Genomic DNA, 14,368 nt, shown 5'->3' with positions numbered 1-14,368 from the left:
AAATTGTACTTACTAGTTCAAAAACAACACTTAATCAAAAGTTATTTACACTAAGTAACAATTTGTAATGGGAATTCAACATTCAACATTCATTATTCAAAGTTTATCAAATAACCAAAACAAAGTCAATAAACAACGTTTTTAGTGATATTCGAAGAATATTTTTTTATTTTCAGGGGGTTCACAGGAAACCAGTCAAAACACGCCCCTGGAAAAGCTACTGTCTTAATTATAAAATTCTTCTGTTTCCTTATCATGACTGACATCTATCAATATTTTCTTAATAATTAAAATTAGTTTACATTGATTTGATTATTATGATACACTTTTTTTTTTCTAATTTAAAAACAATCATTAAAACATTACTGAGCATTAATTATACAATAAGATTCACAAAACATACAATTCAGTAAACTAAATATATTTGGATAAGTTCTCATCAGTAGAGTACAAAGGTTAAAACAGACAAGATTTTACAAACTTATATAGTAACAGAGTATGTAATCATAAAGTAATCAAGAGAGTAACAAAAGATAAAAACAGTCAATAATATTCAAAATCATTTAAACTTGCTTAAATTATAATTAACCTATAGTGAAACTATACATAAGTATAATTACAATAACAGACTTTTAAAGTATTATAAAAATTAAAAAACTGTATTATCAAATTTTTTTCGCTCACATAAAATAGGTTTCCTCATGTTGACTCATATTCTCCAAAGCTAACGAACTGTTTCTTTCCATCTAGAACTTCCTTAATTAGATATTTACATCTACACTTACAAATGCTTTACTTAAATCCAAAAAGACTGCACAAACTGCGTTTCCTTTGTCAAAATTAAACAGAGCCCCTTCAACAAATTCAGACAAAGCTAAAGTGGTGAAATGATTCTGTCGAAAGCCAAACTGAGAATTATTTATAACTTTATTTTTAGAAAAAAAAAACTGTATAGTCGATTATAGATCAAATTTTTTATTATCATATCTAAATTAGATAGAAGTGAAATGGGTCTTTCCTGGTAATGTTTTTAATCCTGATTTAAAAATTGGTACCACTTTTGCAATTTTTAGGCTACTTGGATAAAGACTTTTATAAAAAGCTTGGTCAATAAATTTGCTTAGTATTGGGGATATAAGATTGTTTACTTTCTTAAGGATCTTTACAGAAATACTATCCTGACCACTGGTTTTGTTAGGATCTAAACTCTTGATAATATTAATTCCTTCAATCGCTGTAGCATCAAACAAAAATATTACTAATATTTCTGAGATTGTCAGTAAAACCTAGTGGGTTACCTTTTTGTGTTGATGTTTTCTTTACAATGCTAGAAAAATGAATGTTAAGTTTGTTTACTATGTCTAACGGTTTTATATAAGATTTTTGATTCACATCTAGTTTATGTGGAAAATGGCTGTCTTTCTTTCGTCTACTAGTGATGTTATTTATTACTTTCCAAATGTTAAGAGAAAGTTAAAACATATTATTGTTATTAATTTATTTTTTAAAGGTTTTTACTTTGTTAAAGTTAAATAGCACGCATTAAAAGCTTTATACTTCATTTATATTTATAGCAATTTAACACTTTAAACTTAATTGTTTTTTTAAGTTTTATCTTTCATTGTTTAACGAACTTTAAGTCTAAAAATTAACTGTATGCTTATATAAAAATATCGTAGAAGTTTATATACTAATTAAAGAAACATTTGTGCGAGCTACAGATATAAATCAAATAAGTTTTAGTTTTGAAATATTTAAATTATAGTCCGTTTAACATATGTTTAGATTTTTATAAAACAAAGAGAGTTCAACTACTAGAGGAGAAATAATACATTTATTATTCCATTTCCCACCCAAATCAATTCCCACCTGATCAAATTTCACCCGAATCATTTTCCACTCGCTTAATTCCCACCCGAATAAATTCCCTCCTGAATCAAATCCGTTATCGAATTTGAATTAATTTATCGTTGTACAAGTTAAAAATTTCAATGCAAAAAGAACTCACATTAAATTCATTTTTGAAGAATTCAAAAATTTTAATAAAAAAGGAACTCAAATTAAAATTGTATTTTTTATTTTTCCTACAAAAATTTAAGATTAATTAAATTGATGTGAAGCATAATTCTTTTAATTAAAGTTTTGATAGTAAAATTGTTACTGTTACTAGTTTTATCGTGTTTAAGTTTAACATAGGTTTTATTTGTTGATTAACATTTGGTAACATTAACATTTCTTTGTTGATTGATAATTTTAAATAATTACGGCTCGCTGGCAGTAGAAAATTAGCCTGTTACTTGTAAAAGGTTTTTATTTCTAGTAAAATTTAATCAAGCACATATTAGTTTTTTAGTATCGGAACAATTCTTTATAATGGTAACTGATTTATATCTAATTAAATATACTTTTGTACAAATTGGAAAATTGACACTTATAAAAGTTTAGTTTTCATTGTTCAGTCAAAGAATAAAACATTTTAGCAACATAGTTTTCTTTAATGAAACTTAAAATTGATATTATTGCTGATTTTATTATACTCCTGATCTAAATTAATTTTGTTCGTTGATTGCTAAATTACTTTTTTAATAATTGCGGCTGGCAAACACCTTTTTCTGGGAAAATTGGCTAGTTTCTTGTAAAAGGCTTTTATAGCTTTTTATATAATAAGAAGCTTAAGAAAAATTAAGCTTAACATTTTATAACTACAAAGATTGTTTTTTCATTACAATATGTTTCACTATTTATTTGAAAATAAGGTATGCTTAAAATAATTCTAAACGACTAATAAAAACATACAGTTACACAAAGACTGTTGTTGTAGATCAGAGGTCGGCAATTTGTGGCCGCGAGCATATTTTTATTTTGAATTAAATTTGAACCGCTATAGAAAAATCTGCTGCCCACGACAATGTAAATATGGACCGCCGCAAAATACCTTTTTAAAGTCGATTTTTTTTTATAGTAAAAATATGTAATTGATATTTTTATTTTTTGTCACAGGAAAACGTTTAAAATCCATTAAAAAATTTACTGCTTATGCTTAGAAATGTGAAAAAGAAAGATTGGCTTTCTTGCAATGTTTTTTCTTAATTTAGATATTAATTTTCTTCTTTTAACAGCAACTGGTGAACTAAAAACTATTTTAAAATGTAATTAGATTCAGTATGTTATTTATAAAATAAATGTTAAAAAAATTAACTAAATGCGAATGTTTTCTATTTTGTACAAAAGTAATGCACATTAATGAACGAAAATTCGATTTCTTTAAAACTAAGGTGTTTTGATTAGCATGTAACTTATACTTTAATTTTTATAAATGATATGTTATAATGTGCTATATTTAAATGTACACAGAATAATGAAAATTGTATTTGATAAAAAATGTCTGTAATATAAAATTTATAGTTATTTTACAGTTACTTTTTATCACGTACAAACTTAACTATTTAACGTATAACAATTGTTCAAATTTCTAGGTTTTTAACGAAAAATTTCAAATTCCAGGTTTCTCCACGATTTCAGGATAAATGGCCACCCTGAAAATCTTAATATAGCTAAAAATTAAACTACTAATTTAATGCAAAAGTTATATTACTTAAACCAAATCGATTTGAAAGTATAAGTCAATCATACTGATAAGCAATAAAAATTTAAATTTATTTCAAGAAGTATATTTTTACTCTAAATTGAAATATTTATCTAACCTAAATACAATCTTAAGATAGTTTAAAAAATTAAACTGTTTTTATACATCAAAGTATATATTATTTACAACTAATTATGTTTCTGTTTAAAATTACTGAAGCATAAAAACCTTTAGATTATAATCACTTCTAACTAGATCTTTTTATAATGTTTAAGTGATTTAAAATTAAATACTGATCAAGAAATACAGCACATTAAAAACTAAAGCAGTCTGTAAAAAGTAAATGTATACATAACTATAAGACATAATTTTAAAATATTGCAGAAAACATTGATTTAGTTCATATTATAATTTTTTAAAAAGGCAAGATGCACGCAAAAAAAAAACACCAAAAAAAAAACAGATTCACATCAAATTACATATCTACTGGTTCAACTTGCTGGAACAAATCTTCGCATAAAATACCCATTTCTTTGCATTGCTGGGACTTCCCATCAAGTGAATCATGTAATTGCTGAATTTGAAGCTGATGAGAATTGAGCCGTGTGTCTAAAAACTTAAACTGATCGGCCAGAATGCTCTTCTCTGCTTGTTGGGCCTCGTGCAGCGACCTAATTACCGACTTGCCGAGACGAAGCTGTTCAGCAAGAATCCCGCATTTTTTCAAATATTCGCTTTTCCTGCTTGCCAGGATTTCTTGATAATTGCAATTTTCCTTATTAAAGAAAAAATATTACTTCCAACAGAAAATTCCACAAAACTTAAATAGTTAATAGTTTGAGTAAATGTTTAAGAAAAAAGTATTTGTAAAAAACAAACTTCAATAACATGTTGAATAGTTTTATCGATATTTGCTGTACGGCACGAAATTGTGTAGACTTGCGATCTTACATGATGAAAATCATCCAATTTAATTTTGTAATCAGCAGTAATGTGATCAATTTGTTCCTCTTTTTTTATCAGAAGAGATTCTAAATCACTTATTGTTCGATTACTCTGAAGCTTGGCTTGCCTAATGTGAGTTATTTAAAAATTTTCTAATTTAATTTTATGAATGTAACATTGAAATTTAAGAATTAAAATAATAGGTTTATCGTACTAGCCATGCTTTAGATGAACTAAAAAAATATATCTAATACTTAACTATTGTATGGAAACATTTCAATAACTAATTAGTTTTTAATTTATTTATTTTTCTTCAAAGTTAGGTAATTTTAAGCTTAACTCAAATGAACAATTTTTAAATATTTTCATTTCAATAAGATAGTTGCTAAATTGTTATATTGTTTTGAAAACAATAAAACCCTATTGTTAAACTACTTATAAACAAAACAAGACTTTTTATCACAGTAATTTTTTCAAAGTTTGAGTTTAGACTACAATGATTACCAACAGTATAGTAAAACATTAAGAGCATTTCAAAATATAAAGAAAATATTTTAATACCATAATTAAAGTAAAAAATGTATTACAAATTAAAATAAAAACTAAGTGTAAAAAAAAGAAGTTTAAAAACTTAAAACTTACTGCGCAACTCTAATAGAATTCATCAGTCTTTTTTTTCTTTCCATAAGTAAGTCAGACTTTGAAGAAGACTTTTTGTATTCAGGCGTTTTAGTAAAATTTTTAAAAGCTGATAATTTCTACAAAGTAAACAGAATTTTTGATTAGCTTTTTTTGAAACATTTTCATATGACATACGAATACCTTTAGACTAATTTTAAATTTTGTATATCATAAAAAACACTTTAACTTTGTTTTAGTTAAACAAAACATTTATAATTATTTAATGTAAAGAACAGGTAAAAAATGATTGACATTAAAATCTAGTTTTAAGCGATTTAGCATAACTACTTGTATAGCGTATTAGACTTAAGTAATTAAAAGGAGACTTTGCTTACTTTTAGTAAATGTTTGCGCTTACAACTAAAAAAAAAGTGTAACATTTTTTTAGATTTTTTTTTATTGTTATCAAACATTTTATAAACACAAACAGGCTTATATTTTCATCAATAACACTTATAAGTATTCAAAATAAGAATTGTGGAATGTCCCAATTGCCAAACTCATTTGTTTCGTCGGATTGTTTTAAATAAACGATTCAATGTAATTACATTGTAAATATCTCCGTAAAAAAGTTCTAATACATTCATATTAAACTGATAAAAGTTAAGCAATACAGTTTTTTGTTATAAACTCAAGTAGAAATAATCTTGTTTCTAAGTTTTTTATTTTAAATAAGAATACAACTAATTTAGAATATGTTTTTGTTAAAACATCATTAATTACATAAAACTTATTTAAAGGAATATAAAATGGTTGCAACAGTTATAGGTTTAAAGGTAAAAGTTCAAAACTAGAATGCTTTGAAAAAGTTGTTTTACAAGTTCTTATAATAATTTATTCGAAAAACTTTGCTACTTGTTCTAAAATAGGTTTTCAAAAGGTTTTGTTATCAACAAACATAAATGAAACTTAAAGTGCTACAATAGCCTGATTTTTAATTTCAAGTACATTAAAACAATTATAAATCAAATCAATTGATTATTTTTTTTTTCAAATATATATTGAACTGAACTAATGCATAAACAAAATTTAAACATTTATCAGATTTAAAAATAAAAATCTTCTTTTTACCCACATTTAATATTCTATATACTAGCTGTAAAAATAACTGAATATGTTGCTTACGACTTGAGTGAAACTTTTTTTGAAGACTTTAATAGACTTTTTCTCAAAGTGTGCACATAGGTTGTTTTAATGTCTAATAACAATTTTTTAAAAACGTAAAAGAAAACAGTTCACTCTAATATATATAACTAAGTATACTTTTTTTTTTCATCAAGTGTAAAACACTTTGCACTTGATTACACAAAACTAGCAAAAAAGTGTTTTACTTAATTTATTTTGTTAATTATAAAATCTTAAAACTAATCAACGAGATGTATTTGTAAACAATGATCTGAATAAGAATGTAAAAAATTAGCAGTTTTGTGAAAAATTTTCAATAAAGATCATTGAGGATTACTGTTTTGTTAGCTAATTTCATTATACTTTTTTAAAACTTAATTTACATAAAGTAAATATGATTTGTTTTTAAACACTATCTTAGATGGGTTTATTTTTAACTAAAGTCTTTTTAAAAAAATAATTAACAAAAGTATTTAATGATATAAAATATTAAGCATCTTATAAATTTCATAAATTTTGCCTTTTTCGATTTGCTTTTGCAAAACCATTGTATCTAAAATTTTAATAATTTAATTTCCTTTAGACAGTATTAGTTTGTTGTGATAAATATTTTTAATCATTTAAATATAATTTAAATATAATCATAATTTAATTTAAATATATAAATCTTGAAGTTAATAAATTTATTGTTTGAAAACTCTTGTCGTATAAAAGATTGCCAATGCCAGATTTAATATGTCTTTAACTTATTATGTAAAATAAAAAAATACTAAAACTAAATAATAATCTATTTAAAAAACGATTATAAACCCCTTCCTATAAATATAAGCAAACTGGGAACTTTAACCTGTATGGTTTGTCACATTTTCTAAGATTTTCTATATATATATATATATATATATAAGGCTTTTAGTGTTATGTCTAACTATTATTTCTGTAACTGCTTTTCACACCAGCAAAAAATAGTATATAATTTTAAATTATATACTATTTTTATAAGACAAAAAAAAGTAGTTATTGTTAAAAAAATATTAGAAAAACAAAATTAGTCAGAATAATTATAGTTTTATTCTTCACTATTGCTATTTAACTCTTCTTTTCAGACTGTTCTGTTAGCAAAGTATTAAAAAAAATATTTTACCTGTTTGCTGAAATCTTCAGGATTTTTAAGTAAATTTGAAGTGAATTTGGTTTTATTTGATTTAACTTCATTAAAACCCACTTTTGTATTTCTGTTTATCAAGTTTTAAACATTCAACACATTTTACATTTTCACCACATAAAACGTTTAAAACTTAATTTAAAGAAATTAAATTAAAAAATATGTTTAAAGTACATATTTTAGTTCCAAAAAATTACCAACCTTTTAGTTACAAATTCTTCATTTGATTTGTTTTGGCCCACCTAAAATTTAATTTTTCAAACTTAAACAAATTATATTCTTTATAATTAACTTAATAGAAATTATTAAAAAACATGGATACTTAAAAATTATATGTTACATATATGACACTGGGGTTTATACTGATGTACTTAGTAGTTGAGTTTACACTACTGATTTAAGTAATACAGATAATTCTAAACTTTTTAAATAATAGTACTAATATTCAATCTAAATAACTTTGTTTTATTGTTAATTGCCTATTATTATGCTGTAGCTTAAATAAGATATACATATTCTGACTTATAATTTTATTTCAATAAACTATGTTATAGAAAATTAGATACAGTTTACATAGTTTAAATGAGTAAAACAAAATTAAAACAGTATAGAACAGATATTAGTGATTCATAATAAGGAGGAAGAAAAATTACAACTAATCAATCAATTAAAATGGTTTTATTTAACTAATTATAGAAAATGTATGTAATAAAATGCAGTTAAAAATTTATCTTTAGATTTTTCATTATTGTTTTTGTGAATTTTATAGCATCAAAATATTACTTATAAACAGTTATTTTACTTTTAAAGAATGTATCAAAATAGTTGTGTAATGGACAATATAAACTAAGTACATTTTAAGTTTATAATAAGTGTACTTTTAACTATTAAAAAAATATATATGAAAATTTTTTAATTACAAATAAAATTTAAAATTTAAGCACAAAAAAACATCAATAAAAATCAATAACTCAGTGATTTCAAAATATATTTCAGTTGAGGAGGGCATATGGGGGTCCACCTTGATTTTTACAAGTTGATCTTATTTTATAGAGTTTTATCTGAGCTATCAGAAATTTTTATTCGCTTAAAAAAATTCAAATTATTTTTTTTGGTTTAAGCTACCAAAGTCGGTGACCTCAATAGATTCCATATGGTAGGAGCAAACCAAAAACGCCAAAAAAAAGACTTTTTCATTAAAATTCTGAAAAATCACTTTTTTCACAATTTGATCTTATTTTATAGATTTTTAACTAAGCTACAAGATGTTTTTCACAGATTTTAAAAGTTAAGAATTATTTTTGAGATATAGCAGGTCAAAGTCGGAGGTAACAATAGGTTCCTTAAAGGAGGCGCAATCTAAAACAGAAAATAACTATAAATCACTAAAAATCCAACTTCTCCTACGTTTTTTGAGATAAATACCTCAAACTTTCAAGAAATGTTCCTTGCAATATTGAGAAAATTTTGTCTGTAAAATTTTTTTTAAATAAAAAATTTATGTCAAAAAGTTTTTTTTTATTATCTTTTTTTTTAATAAATTCCTTCCAACAATTTTTTTTAAATATTGCAAGAAACATTTCCTGAAATTTTGAGGTATTTATCTCAAAATCTCAAAAAACGTATGAGAAGATAGACTTTTAGTGAAAAAGTCTTTTTTTGCAGTTTTAGTTTGCGCCTCGCATAAGGAACTTATTGTTGCCTCCAACTATATCTCAAAAATTATTTTGAACTTTTAAAATCTGTAAAAACCATCTTGTAACTTAGTTAAAACTCTATAAAATAAGTTCAAACTGTGAAAAAAGATTTACTCCCCTCCCCTATGCCCTTAACTAGATCCAATACCGAACAGATCTCAACTTAAAAATATGTTCTGATCCGGTAGATCACTGGTGTCAACTTCAACAAATTATGAATTTTAAAGATGAGAGTTAATTTTCACATTGTTAGGCTAATTAAAAATATACAAAAAATATCTTACCTCTACGCCAAGGGTTGGTTCATCTGTAAAAATATTTGCATAATAATTTAGTTACAATATTTATAAACAATTTTAGAACTAAATTTTGAAAAACAAGGATTTTCCATCTTTATAATTCCACTAAAAGCAGTACTGTTTTGGGAAGATTATAAAAGCTCAGAGCATGTTAACCAAATATAGTAAAATTTCTTAAATATTTAGTAACAACTATAAAATGTACTACTTATGAAATAGAGTAAACTATTACTTCTAACATAATGAACTAATCAATTTAGTGATCACCTATTAAAAGTTAAATATTAAATTATTTACCTTTTAAGTTGCCATTGTTTGACTTTTTAGGTAATGGCTTTTTAATATTTTTTGAACCAAAATGAACATTATCTTCAATTATTCCTTTTTCAAAATTCACAGGCTCTGTATCTGTCTCTAGATTATGTCTTACATTTTTATTAGAAAACTCTTGACTAGCTTCACTGTTAGTTAGCTTACAAAAATCTTCACAACAACTTTGTTTATCAGAAATTGGTGTTGGACTATTAGAAACAGTATTTTTTGTTTGAAATGGATTATAATTAGGATCATCAAAAATATCTAAATTGTAACCTTTTTTTGGAACTGGTATTTCTTCTAATTCATCACCAGAATTACTAATAGAAACCATTAAATTATCACTGCTAGGGTCAACCATGTCTTTCTTACTAACATTTAAGACTTTAGCAAGTGAATTTTCAATAGCTTCATCTGTAGCATTTTTAATACAGTCAGTTCCTGCAAATACTTTCTTCTTTCTCATAAGTTTCTTCTTTTTTAATGTTTTTGATTCGCTTGCTATTTTTTTATTGTTTTCAAATTCTTTACTAATTTGACTGCTACTATTATTACTTTTATTTTCATCAAGACTTGGTTTATCACTAATTGGTGTAGGACTATTAGAAACAGTATTTTTGGTTTGAAATGGATTATAATTTGGATCATCTAAAATATCTAGATTGTAAACTTTTTTTGGAACTGATATTTCTTGAATTTCATCACCTGAATTACTCAAAGAAACCATTAATTTGTCACTGCTAGAGTCAACCATGTCTTCCTTACTAACATCTAAGACTTTAGCAAGTGAATTTTTAATAAGTTCTCCTGTAACATTTTCAATAATATCAGTATCTGTCAATACTTTCTTTTTCATAAACCTCTTATTTTTTAACGAGTTTGCTTTAACTCGTAAACTTTCCTTGTTTTTAAGTTCTTCATTAGTTTGACTGCTACTAATATTGCTGTTATTTAAATGAAAACTTTGTTTATCAGAAGTTGCTGTTGGACTATTAGAAACAGTATTTTTGGTTTGAAATGGATTATAATTAGGATCATCAAACATATCTAAATTGTAACCTTTTTTTGAAACTGATATTTCTTGAATTTCGTCACCTGAATTACTAATAGAAACCATTAAATTATCACTGCTAGGGTCAACCATGTCTTTCTTACTAACATCTAAGACTTTAGCAAGAGAATTTTCAATAACTTCATCTGTAACATTTTCAATAAAATCAGTACCAGTCAATACTTTCTTTTTCATAAGCTTCTTATTTTTTAATGAGTTAGACTTAATTGCAAAACTTACTTTGCTTTTAAGTTCTTCATTAATTTGAATGCTGTTAATACTGCTTTTATTTTCATCAAGACTTTGTTTATCACTATTTGGTGTTGGACTATTAGAAACAGTATTTTTGGTTTGAAATGGATTATAATTTGGATCATCTAAAAAATCTAGATTGTAACCTTTTTTTGGAACTGGTATTTCTTCTAATTCATCACCAGAATTACTAATAGAAACCATTAAATTATCACTGCTAGGGTCAACCATGTCTTTCTTACTAACATTTAAGACTTTAGCAAGAGAATTTTCAATAACTTCATCTGTAACATTTTCAATAATATCAGTACCAGTCAATACTTTCTTTTTCATAAGCTTCTTACTTTTTATTGACCTAGACTCAATCGCTAAACTTTCTTTGTTTTCAAGTTCTTCATTAGTTTGACTGCTACTAATATTGCTGTTATTTAAATGAAAACTTTGTTTATCAGAAGTTGCTGTTGGACTATTAGAAACAGTATTTTTGGTTTGAAATGGATTATAATTAGGATCATCAAACATATCTAAATTGTAACCTTTTTTTGGAACTAATATTTCTTGAATTTCGTCACCTGAATTACTAATAGAAACCATTAAATTATCACTGCTAGGGTCAACCATGTCTTTCTTACTAACATCTAAGACTTTAGCAAGAGAATTTTCAATAACTTCATCTGTAACATTTTCAATAATATCAGTACCAGTCAATACTTTCTTTTTCATAAGCTTCTTATTTTTTAATGAGTTAGACTTAATTGCAAAACTTACTTTGCTTTTAAGTTCTTCATTAATTTGAATGCTGTTAATACTGCTTTTATTTTCATCAAGACTTTGTTTATCACTAATTGGTGTTGGACTATTAGAAACAGTATTTTTTGTTTGAAATGGATTATAATTTGGATCATCTAAAATATCTAGATTGTAAACTTTTTTTGAAACTGGTATTTCTTCTATTTCATCACCTGAATTACCCACAGAAATCATTAAATTATCACTGCTAGAGTCAACCATGTTTTTCTTACTCACATTTGAGACTGTAGCAAGTGAATTTTCAAAAATTTCATCTGTAACATTTTTAAGAACATCAGTACCTGTCAATACTTTCTTTTTCATAATCTTTTCCTCTTCTAATGTGTTAGACTTCATTGCTAAACTTTCTTTATTTTCAAGTTCTTCATTAATTTGACTGCTGTTAATATTGCTTTTATTTTCATCAAGACTTTGTTTATTAATAATTGGTGTTGGACTATTAGAAACAGTATTTTTGGTTTGAAATGGATTATAATTTGGATCATCTAAAATATCTAGATTGTAAACTTTTTTTGAAACTGGTATTTCTTCTATTTCATCACCTGAATTACCCACAGAAACCATTAATTTATCACTGCTAGGGTCAACCATGTTTTTCTTACTCTGATCTGAGACTGTAGCAAGTGAATTTTTAATAACTTTATCTGTGACATTTTCATTAATATCAGTTCCTGCCAATACTCCCTTTTTCATAAGCTTCTTTTTTAATGAGACAGACTTAATTGCTAAACTTCCCTTATTTTCAAGTTCTTCATCAATTTGACTCCTGCTAATTTTACTTTCATTTTCATTAAGATTTTGTTTATCACTAATTGGTGTTGGACTATTAGAAACAGTATTTTTGGTTTGAAATGGATTATAATTATGATCATCAAACATATCTAAATTGTAACCTTTTTTTGGAACTGATATTTCTTCTATTTCATCACCAGAATTACTAATAGAAATCATTAAATTATCACTGCTAGGGTCAACCATATCTTTTTTACAAACATCTGAGAGTTTAGCAAATGAATTTTCAATAACTTTATCTGTAAAATTTTCAATACTATCAGTACCTGTCAATACTTTCTTTTTCATAATATTCTTCTTTTCTAATGAGTTAGACTTCATTGCTAAACTTTCTTTGATTTCAAGTTCTTCATTAATTTGATTGCTGTTAATATTGCTTTTATTTTCATCAAGACTTTGTTTATCACTAACTGGTGTTGTACTATTAGAAACAGTATTTTTATTTTTAAAAGGATTATAATTTGGATCATCAAAAATATGTAAATTGTAACCTTTTTTTGGAACTGCATTTTCTTGTATTTTATTTCCTGTACTACTCATAGAAGCCATTAAAAAATCATTTTCTGGTTTGTTAATTTTGTCAATATTATTATTGTTTGACATTAATGAGTTAGATTTAATATTTTCTATTTTACCCAATTGTTTAACACACTCTAAATTCTCTTGAAAAGAATTGTTTAACATTGAGTTCTGGGCTTGAATCTTATTATTTTTTGGTATACTAGTATTGCTGTTGTTGTTTACACCTATTTCATCTTCAGAACATTTTCCTTGATCAACATGTTGATTCTTTGAGCCAGATTCTTCAATTGAATTCCCACAATTATAACTTTCAGCTCCTTCCTTATTACCACTCTTTGACTCAACTTCTGTAGTGTATGATGAAAACAGTATATTTCCTAAACTGCTTCCAAGCCTAGAAAATAAACTACTTGTTGGTTTTTCCTTGGATACCTCTTCTTTTGTATTGTTTGACATTATAAATCTACATTAGTCATTATTAAAAATTTCTGAGCTTCAAAAGAATACAAAATATAAAGTGTTTATTTTAAAAGAGTCATGTTAAAATTAACATGATAATTATTACTATATTTTGGTAAAGTCAAAGAAAACATTTGCAAAAGTCTAACAGACCCTAAGTTTTGGACTGTTATGTGTCGTGACACAAACTCATTAACATAAAGGTTAAATTATACCACTTTGATCATCAGATCACAAGCTTTTAGTAGACTGAGACCCTGATTTTGTTCTTATTGAAACTTGTAAGTCAGTTGCAACAGAAAAACCTGCAAAATGACAAAGCTAGCATCACTTATCATACCAGCAAGTGGTATTTTTTTGTAGATATGATAACCTGTATGTAAACAACTGCAGATTTTAAAGTTGTGAATGACTGAGTTTTAATAAGAACAAAATTCAGGTCTCAGTCTATCAAAAGCTTGTGGTTTGATGATCAAAGTGGTATGATAAAACCTTTATATATTTTAGTATAATTTAAAAGATCAAAAAAAGATCAGTTTATATCTGATATTCAATGGAAGTTTTAATAAATTATCATATCATTTTAAGTTAAAAATTTAAGTAATGTAAATTAGTTGAAATAACAAAAGTAACTTTGATGTGGTAGTATTGAATTCTTAATAACCATTTTTC

At 25.2% G+C, this 14,368-nt stretch overlaps 1 protein-coding gene across 2 annotated transcripts; it reads right to left on the bottom strand.

Annotated features, from left to right (window-relative positions):
• Positions 1 to 3,756: 3,756 nt before the first annotated feature.
• On the bottom strand, positions 3,757 to 13,725 carry LOC145849638 (uncharacterized). Of its 2 annotated transcripts, XM_082954635.1 has the most exons (7): positions 9,793 to 13,725; positions 9,481 to 9,503; positions 7,701 to 7,741; positions 7,479 to 7,569; positions 5,174 to 5,289; positions 4,466 to 4,658; positions 3,757 to 4,361 (listed from the first exon to the last, which is right to left on the bottom strand). In XM_082954635.1, exons 1-7 carry the CDS (start codon positions 13,691 to 13,693, stop codon positions 4,062 to 4,064), a joined length of 4,665 nt encoding a protein of 1,554 aa, XP_082810761.1. In that variant the 5' UTR covers positions 13,694 to 13,725; the 3' UTR covers positions 3,757 to 4,061. The 2 variants fall into 2 exon arrangements, with proteins under 2 accessions (XP_082810761.1, XP_082810762.1); XM_082954636.1 differs by lacking the exons at positions 3,757 to 4,361; positions 4,466 to 4,658; positions 5,174 to 5,289; ... (1 more) ...; positions 7,701 to 7,741; positions 9,481 to 9,503 and adding an exon at positions 9,530 to 9,612.
• Between the last annotated feature and the right edge of the window lie 643 nt (positions 13,726 to 14,368).

Source organism: Thalia democratica, chromosome 2, assembly GCF_965202585.1.
Source record: "Thalia democratica chromosome 2, ktThaDemo2.hap1.1, whole genome shotgun sequence".
NCBI classification, from domain to species: domain Eukaryota; kingdom Metazoa; phylum Chordata; class Thaliacea; order Salpida; family Salpidae; genus Thalia; species Thalia democratica.
The sequence above is the reverse complement of the archived record's forward strand: the minus strand, read 5'-3'. Positions and strand labels throughout refer to the sequence as shown.